Below are 17,567 nucleotides of genomic sequence, written 5' to 3' on the forward strand. Positions count from 1 at the left end.
TCGTTTGCTTGCTTCTGACATCTCGAATGTATACAACGTTTCTGAGGCAAGCTTATACTAGGTAGATCCTTAAAGAGCCACTGAAAACCTCAAAATCGACATTCATTTTTACCGCCTGAACCACTTTGGAAGCGCGTGGCAAAACACACTAAAAAAATAAATAACCACGAGAAAAATAATTCTGGCGCACGAAAGAGCCCGTCCACATCCCCAAATTTAAACTCCGTCTACTTTTTTTTTTTTTTTTTTTTTTTTTTTTTTTTTGTGGCGTAATTGGCGAAGGCATTTTTGAAAACGTTGAAGGGGTAAGGAAACGAAATTTTTGGGCTCATTTTATTGCTTAGGAATATACCGCGTCGCATCAGCATTTGAGCAACATCAGTTTCTCGTTTGGTAAAGCAAGAAAAGTAATTTTAAAACGAATAAAACGAATTTACGTTTGCACCTAATAATTGGGGGCCGAAGCTTTGTTGGGGATCGCGACGTGTTGCTCCTTCCGCAGTGGCGCCATCCTCGGCGGTACATTGTACTCATAGAAATACCCAAGCCGTGAACGCAATGACGCAATCTCGCTGCTTCGCGCGGGGCGGGGGAAAGCTGTGGCAACAGCGTGCTGAATTACGAGACGCCGCCCATCGGGTTTCCGAACGGTGAGAAATTCCGAAGCGTGTGGATCCGTCTCGCGCGTCCGTCGTATCTCGGGCGCCGGTGAAAGCCGATGGCCTGTACGGTGACCATGTTCGCGATGAGGAATATGAAAGGCGACCCACTGTCCTCGGGAGTCTGGGTCTTCGTACCAAGAATATTCGGTTGCCACCAGGGGTTGTGTCCACTACTTTGTTTTCCCAAAAAAAGAAAACCAGAAGAGCTCAGCGAACCGCACGAAAAGCGAAGCAAACTGGTAAGTGAGCACGCTGTTAATAAAACACTTAATAGCGCATACCTCCAAGTTGGTCAATCATTATCAAATGCGAGGCATTTCTTGGCGACCGCGACCCCCCCTTCAGATTTTGTTGGCCGGACGGTCGGTCTGTCGGATGGTTCGCACGGTTCTAGCCCGAATCGCCTGTCCGTCGAAATGTGCGAGAGTGACTATTCGTCCTCGCCGACATCGACCGAGTCCCCTAGTCGCAGTTCTCGTCCTCTCGAGTCCATACCTTCTGAGAAATGCCTGCGCGTCTACTTGACCCGCAAAACATTCAAAGAGCCAATCTCTGCCATCTACGAAATCAGCTCAGCGAATGATGAAGCGGAACATCCGTTCAGGCCTAAAAATGAAGTCTGCTGTGTGGCGTTACGCAACGCAAAGCGTCATGCTTGCATTGCGTAATACCACTGTGCAGACTTAGTTTGAGGTCTAAACAGATGTTCCGCTTCATCATTCGTTGAGCTGATTTCGTAGATCGCAGAGATTGGCTCTTTGAATGTTTTTCGGGTAAATAGACGCGCAGGCATTTCTTAGAGTGCAGATAATGGCGGAACGCACCGCGCACTAGATGGACCGAAATGAATACGTCACGACGGTCGTCACGACCAGGGTGTAAGATAGACAAGTGGGGAAACGAGAGCCAAATGAGCGACCGGATTGTGTCTCCCTCGGTTTTCTCTTTTTCTATGGCGCCATCTATGTGGAGCACCGCGAACTCTCACTCCGGGTGGGCGACCTTTGGCGACCGACTAAACTGACGGACATGGTTTCTCGTGGATCTTCAATGGAGGACTGTCGTGCTCTCGTTTTATTTTCCGCACTCTCCGATAGAGTTCCATGCAAATCCGATTCCGATTTTTTTCCTCTCGCCGCAGCGCCATCTGTCGCAAATCGGGGGTACCCGCAAGCAGACGAGTACACAATCCGGTCACGGCGCGGCGGTAGACTTCTAAGGGCCGTTTCCCCACCTGTCTATCTTACACCCTGGTCACGACACGCAAAATGAATATGTCAGGACACGCAAAAGTCACCGCGTGGCGGCGCTCATAATCACGCCAGCCTAGAGTTCCTGTATAGGCTCCCTACGGGAGCCAGAGTTGCGCATTTGTTTTCCCCGCGCCGCCACGCCGCTATTCGCCGAGATCCATCACGTGAGGAGCAAAGCATCCGGTGGCGTGCAAGAAAGCCACCTTTACGGTCGCTCCGCCGACGTCTCTCTTGCCCCGGCGTATGTTTCCCTGCTTTCCGCCTCCTTTTCCTCCTCTCCTGTTTTCCATGCGCGGCGGCGCGCGCGGCGCCGCTATTCGCCAAATTTAGTCACGTGAGGAGCAAAGCATCCAGCTCGTGCGGGGAAGCCGGCTCTACGGCCACGCGCCGAGGCTGAATGCGCAACTCTGCTACCGTAGGTAGCATATACAGGAACTCTACGCCAGCCTTTGGCTGTGCTGAGAAGCCTGACGTCATGATTGTGACGGACCTTTCATGACAATCGCAAGCCTCGATGGCCGATTTCGAAGCGCTCGCTAGAATCGGAGGCTTGAAACGAGAAATATAGACATCCGCTCAAAATATGCACATGCGGTTGTCATTTGCGGATATCATAGGCCATATTTCACCCATTTCGGAAAGGTTTCCGTATATTTCAATTTTAGTTTTTGTACCTCTTTAAGAGATGTCTCAAGTTGCATGTCTATAAAAATTATTGCTGTCATTCATAAAGTAGGTTGTTTACGAGGACTGTAACGGTACTACAATGATTAATTGGAAAAATAAAAATAAGAGACCGGAAGTGTTAATGACGGAACATCGCTCGTCTCTTACCTTTTTCTTCCTACTCTCAATACGGCGGCACCCTGCGGCTGTGCTGAAGGCGTTGAGAGGGGTGTGCACAACAGGGAAGTCGAAAACGGCTGGGAGTAATTTTTTTTTTTTTTTTTTTTTGGTGCTGGATAACTTTTCGGATAACCTCTCAGGAGCACGTTTGCGACATTGCCCGTCACGTCGCTCACCAATGTCTGCTACACGGCGTTTTCTTTCTTACCTTCTTAAAAATCGTTTTAGACCGATAAGAAAAGAGGAACTGAAAAGTGACGCGTCGTTTGCACGCGAATAAAGGTCTCCCGAAATGCTCTCGTGGTTGACCTGGTGGCACGTGACCGTGCCCTTGAACGATGAGAGGGAAAGAGGGAGAGTTAATGGACACTTCCTGTTTTCAGTCATCCAAAAAAGCAAGGAGTGCACCATTCGCCATCATCTGCGTCATATATTCGGGCGTGCGTTTCAGATCAAAAGCTTTAAAAAAAAAAATTTTTTTCTGCAAACACGCAGTTGTCACTCTCAGGCTTGATATTTTTCGGGCGATCCATATAAATCCTTTTGAGTCGTTTGCAATAATAATATTAATAAAAATATATTGTTGTTGGGGTTGTCAGTGGCCCTTTTAGGTGAAGCAACTTACCAGCATGCGATGCGCTGCACCACGACGTGGGGTTGAGGCATTCACAGACACCGTCGATGCACGCGCTCTGCTTGTCCCTGAGCTTGCACTCGCCCGTCACATTGCACGAATGCCCCAGTGATACCGGTTTCAGCTTGGGTATCTCATTGTGTGGATTCACCTTCGTTGGGTTCACCGTACTGGGAGAAATCGCTGCGCAGAAAAAGAAAAATAATTGACCGCTACTTCGAAGCAAAGTTTGATAATGCATGAGAGGCCACCGTTTTGTAGATTTTGCAACACTCGGTTTATTTGTGCGACTTGTGATGTTCTTTGATTTGTAAAGCTTTTGAATCGTATTTCATATTTGTAAGACTCTCTATTTATATTTCTTTTATTTGTTCTTTTGTAATCCATATACATTTGTTCGACTATTACTCATCTGGCGTTCCGTATGCCCAATGAATGCAGTTCATGCATAATAAACGCTTCGCATCAAAGTAACCATTTTTTTTTTTTTTGGTTTTATGGTTAGATTGCGTCACCTCGGCTCGGCATCCGGCGGGCCCCTGCACACTGACAGGCTCTTACTAAGCGCTTGTGTTTCGCCTCCCGGGCTTTGGCCACGTTCGACTGCGAAGCTCTTGCTTTTACGTTTCGCGACCCGAGCCTTCTTTGGCGCCTAGGTCGAAAGAGTCGTTCTCTTGGAAGACGATGTAAGAACTGATGACACGGAATCGGCGATGCGCACAGCGCCAAATAACGTCTACTATTTGAAAGCACTCCCGCCAGTGTTTTGCGATCCGCTGGTAACATGCGCTGGTGCTTGCCAGTGACTGGCGAGGGGATGGACAGGGGATCTAGTCTTAGGTTTAGCTCCGTTAGAATACATTTCACACATTAAAAATATGCGCGTTTAGAAATGCTCCCGATCTGTCAGTGCTGTTTTACAAACATTCCGTTAGTCAAATTAGAAGCCGCGGTTATATTGTTATATTCGCTCTAGCACATCACCCCCCGTTTATACAAAAGTCCCTCGTGTCTACGTTTCAGACGGTAGGCTCACGTGACTCCGCCCGAGATCTCCGTAACCGAATGACAGGTTATCGCGGTGTGACTGAGATCTCGCTTGACCTTCAAAGATCCCCAGGGGCAATCTAATGGAGTGTGCGTGTTCGGCGGGGTCTATAACCTCACCGAGCACGCAACCAACATAAAAAAAAACTGTAACTAAAATGCCTTCAATTGTAATTCAAGCAGTAATTGTTTAAGCCTAAAATTGAAACCTGCATTGTAATGTTTACTCCGGGGCTATTAACTCATTTAGTTACATTTCATCTTGACCACATAGTATCAACGTTTATTTTCTTTTTCTCGAGGTAATGCATCGCCAGTGGCAACACCTGACTAAAATTACTTTCCGAACGATTATTCGCGGCGTAGCCGGGTGTGACCCCGGAGGCGACCTTTGCCTGAATTCCCCTGAGGTCTCCCGCTCGACATGAGACTAAGCTGGCGGAAGTAATACTACGAGCCCGACATGTTGCTGTCCGCCCTCGAAGACGTGATACGCGCCGCAGCTGTGACTTGCACTGACAGCGCGAAAAGCAAGAGAGGGTGGAGGTTCAAGCAGCCCCATTTTTACCCCTTGTATTTAGCTCACTCTTTGTGTATTCCCTCCGGTACTCCTTTTTCTCGCTATTTGGTCGTGCGGCTTTCCGGCGAGGAACCACCCTGCTCCGTGCACCCAGAAACTGACACTAGGGTGGAGGCTACGTGTTGGCCGGACCAAGCAACAAATAGCCTTCGACCACACGAAGAAATTCTTCACGGTGCATATACGTTTGGTGATAGACGTGCGTGATACAACACGGGCGATTGATCGGTCTAGCCAACACGTAGGCTCCCACTTGACTATCAGCTTATTGACGAAGGGAGCATGTGTAAAAAAAGCACGCGCTCGTCGCTTTTTTGTTTGTTTTTTGTTTTGTGTCATTAGCGTTTTTATTTTGCTTTGGAAGCACGTCCGGGTCGTGCAGCTCTTGCGAAATTCCTGTCTGCTCCGTATGCTCAGATTACCTAGAGTAAAAAAAAAAAAAAAAAAGAACGCTTTGTTTGCTTGGCCGTTATGTAACAAAGTTAAAAGGCGTGCGGGCCAAACGAAAAGAAAAATGCATGCCGGTTTGGCATCCTTCGGGGACTGCTTCTCGCAGACACCATAAAAATAAGCAGAGTTTATAGCAAACTGGGATTTATAGGATGAGCTTTATTTGGCCAAACAGATCGCAACATCAGATAATGAAAATCACGATGAACAAATATGAACATAATGCGACGCTATAGGCATAACTAACCACACCATTTGTCCTATGACTCTCCCTGCCAATACTGATCATTGATTTTGTTTAGGTATTTCAAATTTAGTCTAAAACAAAATAGAAGGGGAAGCTAAAACGTTGATTCCCAGGATCAAAATACTCAGTTACACGAACACTCGCCATCCCTGTCCACGTATACCTGGTATTCTCACTACGGCCCGTCGCACTTTTTGTCTGCCGCGAGTTCCGGCCGTACACGCCGTACACAGCGATCGTGCTGCCCCCACAGCAATACGGTTAACACGGTGCGGCCTCCTTCCCAACACCACCTTGCCATCGAGAGTGTCCAAAGAAGAGGACCTCGCACTCTATGGGCGCATGCTACAAGAACTACCCAGGAGCATAACGGGACCCGATTGAAGATTGCTGGACGGCGATCCCTCGAGCAACGCGAAGCATCGCCCGTCTGTTCCCGGTCCGGTCTGGAACGATCGTTGACGGATCGTCGGATAGTTCTTGAACGGGTGTCTGCTTGCGATCTTAAACTAAGCTCATGACGCAGGCCACAGGACACAGCCAATCACACCTTTTGCTGGCTGTCAGTCAAGGCCTCTGCTGCTGTTGTCTGTCCCGAGCCCCCCAAAACAAAAAAAGGAGGCAACAATTGCAAGGTGGCCAAGCCTCCCGTCCGCCTTGCAGCGTCGAACCGCCAAACGCGCTACCAGTTAGTCTCGATAACGAAAGCAGCCAAGCAGAGCAAAATGCGTGATGTGGAACAGGTATACAAAGAACCAACAAGGAACCGGCCCTTCACGGCCCTTCCGTACTTCCGTGGCGAGGATTAAACGTTTATGCGCTTACTATTAGTATGGCGCAGAGGTGACGACGGTAGTGAGACATGATTGATTAAGTGTTTAAATATGTTACTGAAGTCTGTGCTCTGCGCATAGAAGACCGCGGTCCTCAGTACCGTGAGTCGGGCGCTGGCATCGCCTCCTGTCTTAAACCAGTGGTCCAGCGTGTCGGGTCTTTCCAGTGATGGAGCTATTCCTGTTAAAGCGTCGTCAAACTTGCGATACGTGATGTCGGGAAGCACTTGTTCGTGGCAGTACTGGAAATCCGGTGGGGCGGGGAGAAACTCAGAGTTCGTCTTGCTTTTGGCTTGGGCATTCCATGTCTGGTCTAGGGCAGTGGAAACACTTCCTGTGTGATAGGGGACCACGGTCCGCGGGCGAGGAGATGAACAGACACATACCCAGGGGCAGGTCGCAAATGACCTCACTTGTGACGACTGACTAGCAGCTTTATTATGATAAGTGGTCTGGAGGGCCATTAAGACGTCATTTGCGAATCATGCTGTATAGATCCGAGTAGCATGGTTCACGTTTTCATTGAAATTATACACACGTGCCGAGACGAATAAGATTTTTGAAAAGCGAGCATGATTTTTGTCGTGCATGACAAAAATAAACTTGCTTTTATCACTTATAAATTCGGGGAGCACAGCTTCCGTTGTGCGTGTATTATGTGTGCGTTATGAATGATTTGCTCTGATTGGTTGCGGACAGTTTTGAGTGGTTTCGATGTGTTGCACAGATGACGCACTCTTATGATCTCCATGCTAATCAGAATGATCAAAACAAGCTTACATTCCTTCAAGTACGGAGTGTTTCACGAGCACGTCCTGCCTCTTTGGTGGGTGCGTGTGGGCCTTGAATTCTTAGTGCTCTTGGATTGCGAGGAGCACCTGGTAGTAACAGAAGCAATCGCGAAGGGAGGAGGTTTATCGCCCTTTACGCTATCAACTGACCTTTGCCTGAAGTTCTGAGTTTTTACATACATTGCGCTATCTCTTGGTACCATAAGATTCACACCGTGATGTCGTGAGTCCACATGGGGCGGTATACACTTAGTCGAGAACCAGATGTGGGCTCCGACGGTCGCCTGCAGACTGCCAACTTCTCGCAGTGATTTTTTTTTTTCTTTTGCGTTTTAAATATTTTGTTATAAATTGATGTCGGTATTCGCTTTTGTGCGCGGTAGTTTCTTTGTGATGACGTGAGGATTCGCCTGTTGTGCCACCGAGGAGTGTTCAACGTCCCAGCGCTTGGCCGAGAGTGTAGACCAAGTGCCCGTCGAGACCGGAGGAAGGCTTGTCAGCGCCGCTTTTTTTCCTTTGCTTTACGCCTCTGACAAGTTGCGTGGCAAACTCGTAATGGTCTGAGCTTCCCTCACATTGTTTTCTGTGGGGCGGCGTGAAAATGCTGTGCTCCCCCCTATATCGGTGCTATACGCTGCGTGAAATGCTCGAGTGACGCCACCACCGCGTGCTGCCTCACCGGACTCCGTCTACTCCTCCGCTGGTTTTAGTATATGAAGGATACCTACTGAAATGTCGACTTCAAAGCAGTATTTATTTATCTGTGAAACGTGGTGTTTATTCCAAGCCGCGTAGTTTTCAATCAGTCGCGTGATAAATCAGGTAAGCAATGATTGCCTCGCACTACTATTGCCGCACATGGAGGCTTCGTGCGACCAAGTTACAATCGTGCCTTGCCGTCATCATCGAGGTAGCGAGGATGACGGCAGGGTAGCGAGGTAGCGAGGGAATTTCGCCGCCTCGCGCCGATGTCATTCTGCTTGATCGGCAGCAAGCTTCGCGCCTGGAACAGATCGACGCTACCGACGTCACTTTGTCGCGGAACAGACAAAACGCTATTTTCTACAGCGGAGACACCACATCACACCCATTGCCGAAGTACCTCCACTAGCCTCCGCCGCATTGCGTATGTTGGGCGTGTATGGGCTTATACGCATTGCGTATACGCCCATGTTCCCAGGGTTCCATGTTCGAAGCGCTGGAATGCGTAATACATATTTTTTTATAGCGATAGCTGTTAGTTGGATACCTCGCAGGTTTCGCGCCGTCGACTGCGCTCCATATGGACGCGGGCCATTTTCGGCACTCCGCAAAAACATTCCACGGGCCACTAAGAAGATAGCAAGCAAGCACGATATCATGCATGGTCATGCATGGTGGTTGCGAGATAACATGCATGGTCAGTAAAACAGTCCCCGATGGGAAATCTGGCACTGCACTGGGATAGGTGCCCATGGACCCACACTCTAAGAAAAAGCCCGTGCGTCTACTTTCCCGCACAACACTCGGAGAGCCAATCACCGCAACTTACGGAGGCAGCTCAGCGAATGACGATGCCGAAACATATGTTTAGACAAAAAAACGCAGTCTGAGTTGTGACATTAAGCAATGCAAAACGTCACACTTGCATTGCTTAATGTCACAACTCAGACTGCGTTTTTTGGTCTAAACATATGTTTCGGCATCGTCATTAGCTGAGCTGCCTCCGTAAGTTGCGGTGATTGGCTCTCCGAGTGTTGTGCGGGAAAGTGAACGCATGGGGCTTTTTAGAGCAGAATTAGCGCAAACAGCCATTCTCGGGAAATATGCAGACAAAATTGCCTTACAAATTTACGATGCATTCTGTATCAGAAAGCACATGCGCTGGTGCCCCGTCATATCCATCTGCAGGGCAGTTTTCCGAATTCGCGTTCTGTCGTCAGGCAAGGACGTAGCAATGTAAATTACTTTCTTACTACTGACAGACATGTCATGCATGCCGAAGAATGCCCCATGCAGCTTCCTGGCGCTCATCTCCACCGCCTTGAGCATTTACACCCCAAACGTAGGAGAGACCTGCGCGTGGTCCATTTCGGGATTCTCCTTCGACATGTCGGTCACCGCCTTGTAGAGGTTTGACACACCTCGATTGACCTTATTGACGTAGTCTACAACGTAGGCCGCGCACGAGTAGCAGTCCTGTGACTCCAGCTAGAAACACCCTCGGAAACTTGTGTACGTGACGTTGAGTCGTTCCACGAACATCGAAGGGCTCTTCTTGACGAACGCGGAAAATGATTTCATGTTCCACCACACCAAATCGAACGTCGATCGTGAATGGGCGGACCAGTTCCGGGGACTGCAAAACAACAAGCTCTCCACAATCACCGACCGATGCCTTGGCATGTTGGGAAGTTGTCGTCTCACTATAGCTTCGATGAACGTCAGGTCAATAAATGCTCACCGAGACGACGTGGCACACGATCATGTGCTGGGAGAGATACCTCTCCTATGACTCTCAAAAACTTGGGAAAGCGCGTATGTGAGTGGATATGACTGTGTGGTGACCTCTCACCGCCCCGAGTCACGGGCGGCTGGTGTGGCATACAATGCACTCCGAAGGACGTCGTGACACATTCGAAGTACGCCGACGCGTGTGCGGTGCGAACCCGCGATAGGATTGTCATGATGAATGTTTACGTGTCTCCAAACCGGTTCATGGAGGAATGCAAGACCTTCCTTCAGTGCGCCCTTGGTCCCATAAACGCTGGAACATGTTATCCTGTATGGCACTTATGCAGAACTCTTTTGGGCACAATTGCGTGCGGTGTTAAGAGTGAATAAATATGTTTCATGCCGAAGTGCGATGCTTCTTCAGTATGGGTCAGGCGAAGGTGGTCGTTCATTTGAGGTTCTAACCATGCTGGGCCTTCATGCACTGCGGTGGTCAAGAACGGATAACCTCCTTGTTGTCGAGGGAGGGAAACCAGCGTGGAGGCATTTTGTTGAAGGCTTTTGTTATGCCAGTTCACTGCTAGTGGCTACAGAGCAGGAGGGACTAGCTTGTTGAGACGCTGTTGGCTTGTTTCGGAATGCGTGGGCTACCCTGTACACCACCCAGGTGAGGACTGCTAGATGCTTGCTGGAGTTCTGTTCCCGTCCGGTCCTGTTTGTTGTTTTCATTTTGATTTATAGACTGGATATATTATATTGTGGTCCTGTGTTTCCTCTTCTTGAAGCTAGCATTGTATGTCGGACTGTTTTCGGGTATTCTTAATCATGTACAAAAACCCGTCTTTTAATGAAAAAATTAAAAAAAAAAGTGCGGCGGACATGGCCTAGTCAATACCGTGTCATGACTCGCGACCGAACGGTCGTGGGTTCGAATCCCGCCTAATTTCTTAAAATTCTTCCTTGAGACAAGTGAATTACCTTATAACGGGAAATCATTTGAGACATGCGGCGTCTTTTAATTCGCATTACATGTCATGTTCCTTAATCACTTTCATTTCACGCGTGATGTCACATGTCAGCGTTGTGGGTTGTAGGAAATTCTCGCGCGAGGTCATGTGGCTTTTACGTCATGACCTATCGACCAATCAGGATTTTCGCGTCACGCCACCGACGCCGGCTTTTCTGCCACACCACCGAGACCGGGGTTTCCCCGACACAAGCTCCTTACCGCTATCGCGTTAGAATTGTTTTAACAGGTTTACGAAATGCTCTCTACTTAATACTGCCTCACTGGATCCAAAACACTATGGAATTTTTGTCTGGCGTTTCATTCGATTTAGTACGGAACGCCTCTGCGGACTCTATGGTGCGCGCTGGCACCTTTACCGTTCATTCAGTCCATCTGCTCCGAAATGACACCTTAGCGGCTCCGACGTCACACCCTGACAGCGCTTAGGTATACTAGATCAGTGATGGCAGTAATGCAATTACAGTAGTGTGATTAGAGTAATTTAGTCACTCTTGGCAGTAACTAGTAATTTAATTTAAAACTTTTTTGGTTTGGGTAATTTAGTAATGTAATTAATTACTCCGGGGGGTAATTTTAATGAAATTTCTTAATTATTATTCTTTAGCTTCAAGCATATTTTGTGCACCTGCGAAGTTGAAGTTGAATATATATGTATATATAAAATAACGTTCCGGGCAAAGAGTAAAAGAAAGTAGAAAGGAATAAAAGAAATGCATTAGGTGGCTTATTGAGGGACACGTCTTAAAGACCATAAACCTTTTGAGTGGAAGAATAAAATTGCTCGAGCAGGAGCACTCAAAACACTAAAATAATATACAGTATTTACTCGAGTAATAGCCGCACAGTTTATGAAAAAACATCCAGAGGGATCGCTTTTCCGCGGAGCACACGGATTGCCAATCACCGCAATCGGCAGCATGATTACAGTGGTTTACAGGACAGAGATAACGTCTTCGCGCGAAGATACCATCTCTGATGATGGCACTTGTATGGAGAATCATGTTTTTGATCTAGTTATTTGCTGTTGTTTATGCGCAAGACGATGGTTGGCTGCATATGTGTTCTGCGGGAAAGTAGACGCAAAGGCTTTGTACATAAATATAGTGCGGCTATTACTCAAACAAATACGGTACTCCTAAAAAAAAAAAAAAAACTGAACAGAAAGTTGGTGCCAGAAAAAAGTACTGAATCTTTTTTTATTTTTTTTCTTCGGAGACTATTATGGTAAGGGGACCCGTGACAAGGCTGTGCCTAGTCTTGTGGCTTGTAGAGGCTAGAGAAAAAAGCACCCTTCCGTAGATGCTACTCTATTTTAAGCCCACGAGGGTTGACGGTGCCAGGGTGTCTCGAAAATATGCAATGTAGAGGAAACAAACTGATTTACCCTTCGTGAGCGAAAGTTACGAACTGACACCGTCTGATAGTCGTACCAGCAGCCGCTCGGCAGTGTCCGGCATCGTCTGCTGTTCCACAGGATGTTTCCTCGTCAGATCGTGCAATGATGGTCCGGGTCATATTTTCTTTTAATAATTATATAAAAGATATATGTGAAACCCATGTTCTTGGCAAGAGTGTGCAGTTATATGTGAATGGTGTAGCTAATTTTATTTCGGGGATACGAAATTTCGAAGTTCGAGCCGAGGAGATTGTCAATTGTTGCAGTGTGGTGTAAAGTCAATTTCACACCGAGGCATGCACGTACCATTATATCCCGAGAGAGAGCCCACCTAAGATTCAGAGCAACTTGGGGGAAACTTAAGAATGGGCTAAATTTCGGTGTAAAATCAATAAAAGGTGGAAACAATTATATTTTTTGGTGATATGTGCCCCTGCCAAACTTCTTATCGCGGAGAGGGGAAATCAAGCATCGAGACAGTACTTCCCATTCAGCGATGTTGGCTTATGTCCCACAATAGATAACTAGCCACATTTGCTCCGAGGCCATCATTGATCCGAACACTACGATTAAAAGAAGTGGGCTATCTTTCGGTGTTTAAGAAAAAAATAGAAAATCAAGCCAAAGATAGGGGTGGGTTATCTTTGGATATAATTGAATAACTTCGAATAATAATTGAAGAAGCTCTTCATGAATCTCCGAATATTACGGTAGTAATATTTTTCCTAATTACTTTCTGAAAGGTTTACAATATGTACACAGAATAATAAAAATTACAATAAAATATTTCTATGCAAGAAAGCTACGAAAAATGTCATGTAAACACGTTTTAGAGTTAGATTAACCAATTATTTACCAACAAAATACTCCATATAATATGGTGGAAAATATATCAAAATGACAATATTTAAATGCATTTTACGGATCTATAAATATATAGGCTTAGCCATTATTGTAGTTGTGTGATTAAACAGAAACGCCGCGGACTTATCTAAATTTGAAACAATTGCACGTCAATATTAAAAAAAAATAAACTCAATTTTTTTTTTATACTATTCCTAATCGTCTGCACTGCCTTGAGCCAACTTCTGGTGGCAAAACATTGAGTAATATTTAAGCTAAAAAAAAAACCATCAAGCTTTTACTTATAGACCAACATACGGCCCTGACGTCACGCAGCTGCGGTGGCGCTGTCGACGGCACTGCGCATGCGCAGACGCATCACTCCACGCGAATTCGGTTTCGGCGCACGCGCAGTGCCCACACCTGGTGTGGGCAAACGCGGACTTGTTTGTAAACAGCGTGTCGGTCTATAAATTTGCGGCACGACGTAGGTATCCAGGTGCCTCCTCGGTGGATGCCACCTCGGAAATTTGCTTGCTTTTACGTACGTCGCGCGTTAACGCTGCTCTGTTTACTGTCACGAGGATGTCAAACACAAAAGAACGAGCGCTAAAGGGTCATGGTTATATCGTGCTTGCGAAAAAGCTGGACGTTCAGATAGGGCAGTCGGGCCCTGAATTTGCTCCCTGGTTTCACTTCGTGAGAAATTTCCAATGCACCGCCCGGAGCATGAGCTCCCGACGCCATAGCGCTGGTAGCGCAGTACGAGCAGAACCTAGCTCGGGAACTCCCTGTAGGCGCGCAAGTCGTGATCCACAAAGCCATGAGCGAGGACGGATTGACCAAGTAGCGCTCCTACATCAGGAAGAAGCGCCACGGCCGACCAACAGCAAGGAAAGCTCGCGTTTTCTCAGGCAAAAATTGAGCTAGAACACCCGGGTCCGCTCTCCGCCACTGCCACCATGTTCAGAGCTGCTCACAAAGTCCCACAGCAAACTTTGTAGTCTCGCAGCGAGCGCCTTCCCAGAATTCTCCGCTTTGCGAAATGCGATGCGACCTCCGTTTACATGTGCTGTATGAACGCGCATTAGCCGTCTCGATTAATTGCCGTCTATCGGCTTGAATGCAATGTGCTTTCCTCGCAGGTTATGCCGTTTACATGACCGCACTGAATGCGATGTCTGGTGTCGATGCGCTTATGTCTCATTCATGTAAACGCGGCTCTAGATTACGTTCAGGCAGGTCGTCTAAAATATCAAAACTTCTACTTTTTGTTATTTGATTGTAAATTATGTTTCAGAGATGAATATCACATTCTACTTTCGAAAATTGAGAATAAATTGGTTATTCATTTGCAACAAGAACGAACTGCATGACTCATGCTGAGACAAGACGTTTGTACCACGAACATGAGTCTGAGCACAACTACCGCAGATTTTAACGGCCGTGGTATAGGAATCTTAAACTTTTTCAAGAAAACAAGGGCGCAGAGCTTACCATACTTGTCCGCATGACAGCGTAGCTTGTTCCTCGACATCTTGAAGCCGTGGTCGCAGATACACAATGACGCGTTCCCTTTCCGACCGCAGAAAGAGTTTGGAGTCACCTTAGAGCAGTCTTGGTTCGAGTGACACTCATTCTCTAGATCTGAAACAGGACAGAAGGGCAGGCATTATTTCAGTCAGCGTCCCGCTTAAAAGTGTGCAGTGAACCCTTCGTGAAGCCTGCTCAATGTAGGACATGTCTAGTTATATTTCCTTTATCAGACCAAGGCAGCCAATATGACGTGATTGTTAAACGTTGCAGAGAAGCAAAGTATTTGTATCTACTGCTTCTTTCATGCAGTGTATTTACAGGTTCTGGTATTTCATTGGAATAGAAATAATTTAGCTCACTTAAAGAGCTGCAGCCAATGCTCGGATAGAATGCGATGAAATCGTTACTTAAATTAAATATCTTCCAGTGGCGCAGAAAAATTATTGTGAGGGATCTTGAAAATACGGTAAAGTATAATTGAAATGGGATGGGTGTAAGGTGGTAGCATCTGCAAATAAGTTGGTCGAGACAAATGGCACAGTGAAAGGGAATTCGTGTCAACCTCGGCGCCAAAATATTAAAGGGAATTCAAGTTGCTGCATTTAATCCACTCGTTGCACTCACTCGTTGCACTCCAAGCTTTGCGACTGTCTTTAAACTTGCTGCAGTAATCTCGCTGCAGACCACGTGACCACAGTTCCAAAAACACTCTCAAATTGACAACAGCCCGCAACTGTTTAAGTGAAGGGTTTGCTGTGTTCGGTTAACACTGATAGGAGCCGATAAACGTACGCCGAACCAATTTTTCACAATAAAAAGGTGATTAGTTGAGAGCAGTCTGGCTCAGCTAAGTCCCCAGCAGCGTTACAGTAACTCATGCAAAGATACTCATTGAAGAATCTACCTAAGTACAGATACAGTTACTTAAAATATACTTTCTATTTTTATGAAAACGGCGAATAGTAGTGAATGTATTTGCGTAACTATTTTCGAGTAACGCATGGGATTAGTTATTATATTTTGTTGTTAACACTACCACGAGTGAAAAAAAAAATACATTTCATATTTCTGGTGTTTTGAGACACCAAGTAATACGTTTTTGTAAACAAATCCTCTGACCCTTAATTTTGCCCCACACTCTTTTCGAGCCCTGGGAATCAGAAACGACTGAAAAAATGTCTCGGTGTACAGTTCAAACAAATAAAGTATCGCGCTATAATTGTTTCAGGCAGCGGTGTCCCAGCACTCTCTTGACCGCTCTGCTCGGCGTTAGGACGTTTTGCGGCCCAAGTCTTGTAACACCCCGACTCTTTTTGAAAGTTAACAATACATTTCTGACCTTCAAAGCCGCTTTCAATTGGAGAAGGAAACGTGCCCCCAGGAGAGACTAAAAAAAACATAATAAGTGTCGCTACTGAGGTGGAAAATACACACACTCATACAAAAAAAGTAATGCCAAAGTAACATGCATTGCTTTTGATTGTTATCTGTAACGTATTACTTTTATTTTGAGATTACGTAGGGGCGGTAACACATCACTTTTATTCGCAAGTAACGAGGAACGTATTTCGTTACTCATTTTCGGTAGCGCCTACAACGCAATGCGCAGTCGACGACCACACGCCGTCTCATGCTGCCAAAATTAACGTCTTCATTCTGGGGGCACAGCAAGCAACCCAGGCCGCCTGAATTTTTCTCGATCTTCGTTATCTCTGACTGAATGTTCCCTTCGTCTCCACCTGAACGCGTCAATACTTCCCAATTATATTTTTCTATAATTTGGCTCAATCGAGCAAAAAGTACCTCCAAAGCGTAACTTCACTAAGTTACAAGTTAATGGAAAATGTATCCCAGATGCAGGTACAGACAGAGATAAATAAAAGTACCTAGGTTTATACCTTAGGTACAATGTAGTTACTTGTACCTAGGTACTCTACAATTCTGGTCCCCAGTTGGCGGGTTCTATTCTCGGCCGAGGTGGCAACAATCTGACGGAAGCTTATTACGAAAAGGAGCAGCGTAACCGAGATTTCGATTGCACGTCAAAATATTTCCAGGTTGTCGAAATTAATCCTCAGTCCTCCGCTTGGGTGTGTCAGACGACTCTCGTTGGCTTGGCATGCAAAACCGCCAAGTATGATTTCATTTGATTTTACTTGATTTGTCTCAACTGATAAGCGTTGCGGAGTTGGGTATAGAGGGTCGTTATCGCGTTACCTTGTAACGCACTTATCGAGTTATCATCTTTGTTGAGGTTCGCCTCATGTTCTTCTGAATTAGAGCTCCACAATAAATACTCATTAAAAGGTTAAATGTTTTGCTTTTTCTTTGTGATCGGATTTTGTGTGCCAAACTTGCGCTCCCTTCGAGGTGGGATTTGGATTGTTTTATTTGTCCAAAATGTCCCACAACTTCTCAATGTGTGAGGCATTTTCAAAGTTTATATCAAAGCCGATGACGAAATTCGAGCATTGCAACCAGAGCTTTATGAGTACAAGAATTGTGTAGTGCTTCGAAACGTAGTATCGGTTGTCAATTGGCTTGACGTGTTTTACTGACTGACCAGCTTCAGCTCACGTCGCCTCACCTACGTCACCTCGATAATTTGCCAGTTTCGAGTGTAAATACACCGGTACAGAAGTGCAGCATCAAGTGGCCGTGGTAAATAGTAAAAATGCGTTTCCAAAACTAAGAGTTAGAAACAGAAAATAACGGGAGAACATTAATATAGAAAACCTGGAAAATTGCGTCTGTTTTATAACAATAATCTTTTAAGTAATAGACCGATCTCACCAGCCAGTTTGACTAGGCCACCGCTGCCGCATTTGCATCGAGGGAAGTTTAGTCTTTCTGCCCGTGCGACAACCTAGCTGAAGCTCTGCGAATGTATAGAGCACGAGATGGAACGAGTCCCCTCGTGCGCTGTCGTCTGCCTCCTGTGTACTAAAGTTATGGCGGCGTCACGCATGCGCCGAACGCTTAGTGA

At 46.4% G+C, this 17,567-nt stretch overlaps 1 protein-coding gene across 1 annotated transcript in view; it reads right to left on the reverse strand.

The window, feature by feature from the left end:
• LOC8032041 (low-density lipoprotein receptor 1) overlaps positions 1-14,582 on the reverse strand; it is a 43,104-nt gene extending 28,522 nt beyond the window's left edge. Inside the window, exons 1-2 of the mRNA XM_040220797.2 lie at positions 14,543-14,582; positions 3,387-3,578 (exon numbers count right to left, since the gene is read on the reverse strand). Of these exons, the coding sequence (XP_040076731.2) occupies positions 3,387-3,578; positions 14,543-14,582 (232 nt within the window). The remainder of the gene's footprint in view (positions 1-3,386; positions 3,579-14,542) is intronic.
• Positions 14,583-17,567: the final 2,985 nt, after the last annotated feature.

This window comes from Ixodes scapularis, unplaced genomic scaffold (genome assembly GCF_016920785.2).
Source record: "Ixodes scapularis isolate PalLabHiFi unplaced genomic scaffold, ASM1692078v2 PGA_scaffold9__187_contigs__length_104089568, whole genome shotgun sequence".
NCBI classification, from domain to species: domain Eukaryota; kingdom Metazoa; phylum Arthropoda; class Arachnida; order Ixodida; family Ixodidae; genus Ixodes; species Ixodes scapularis.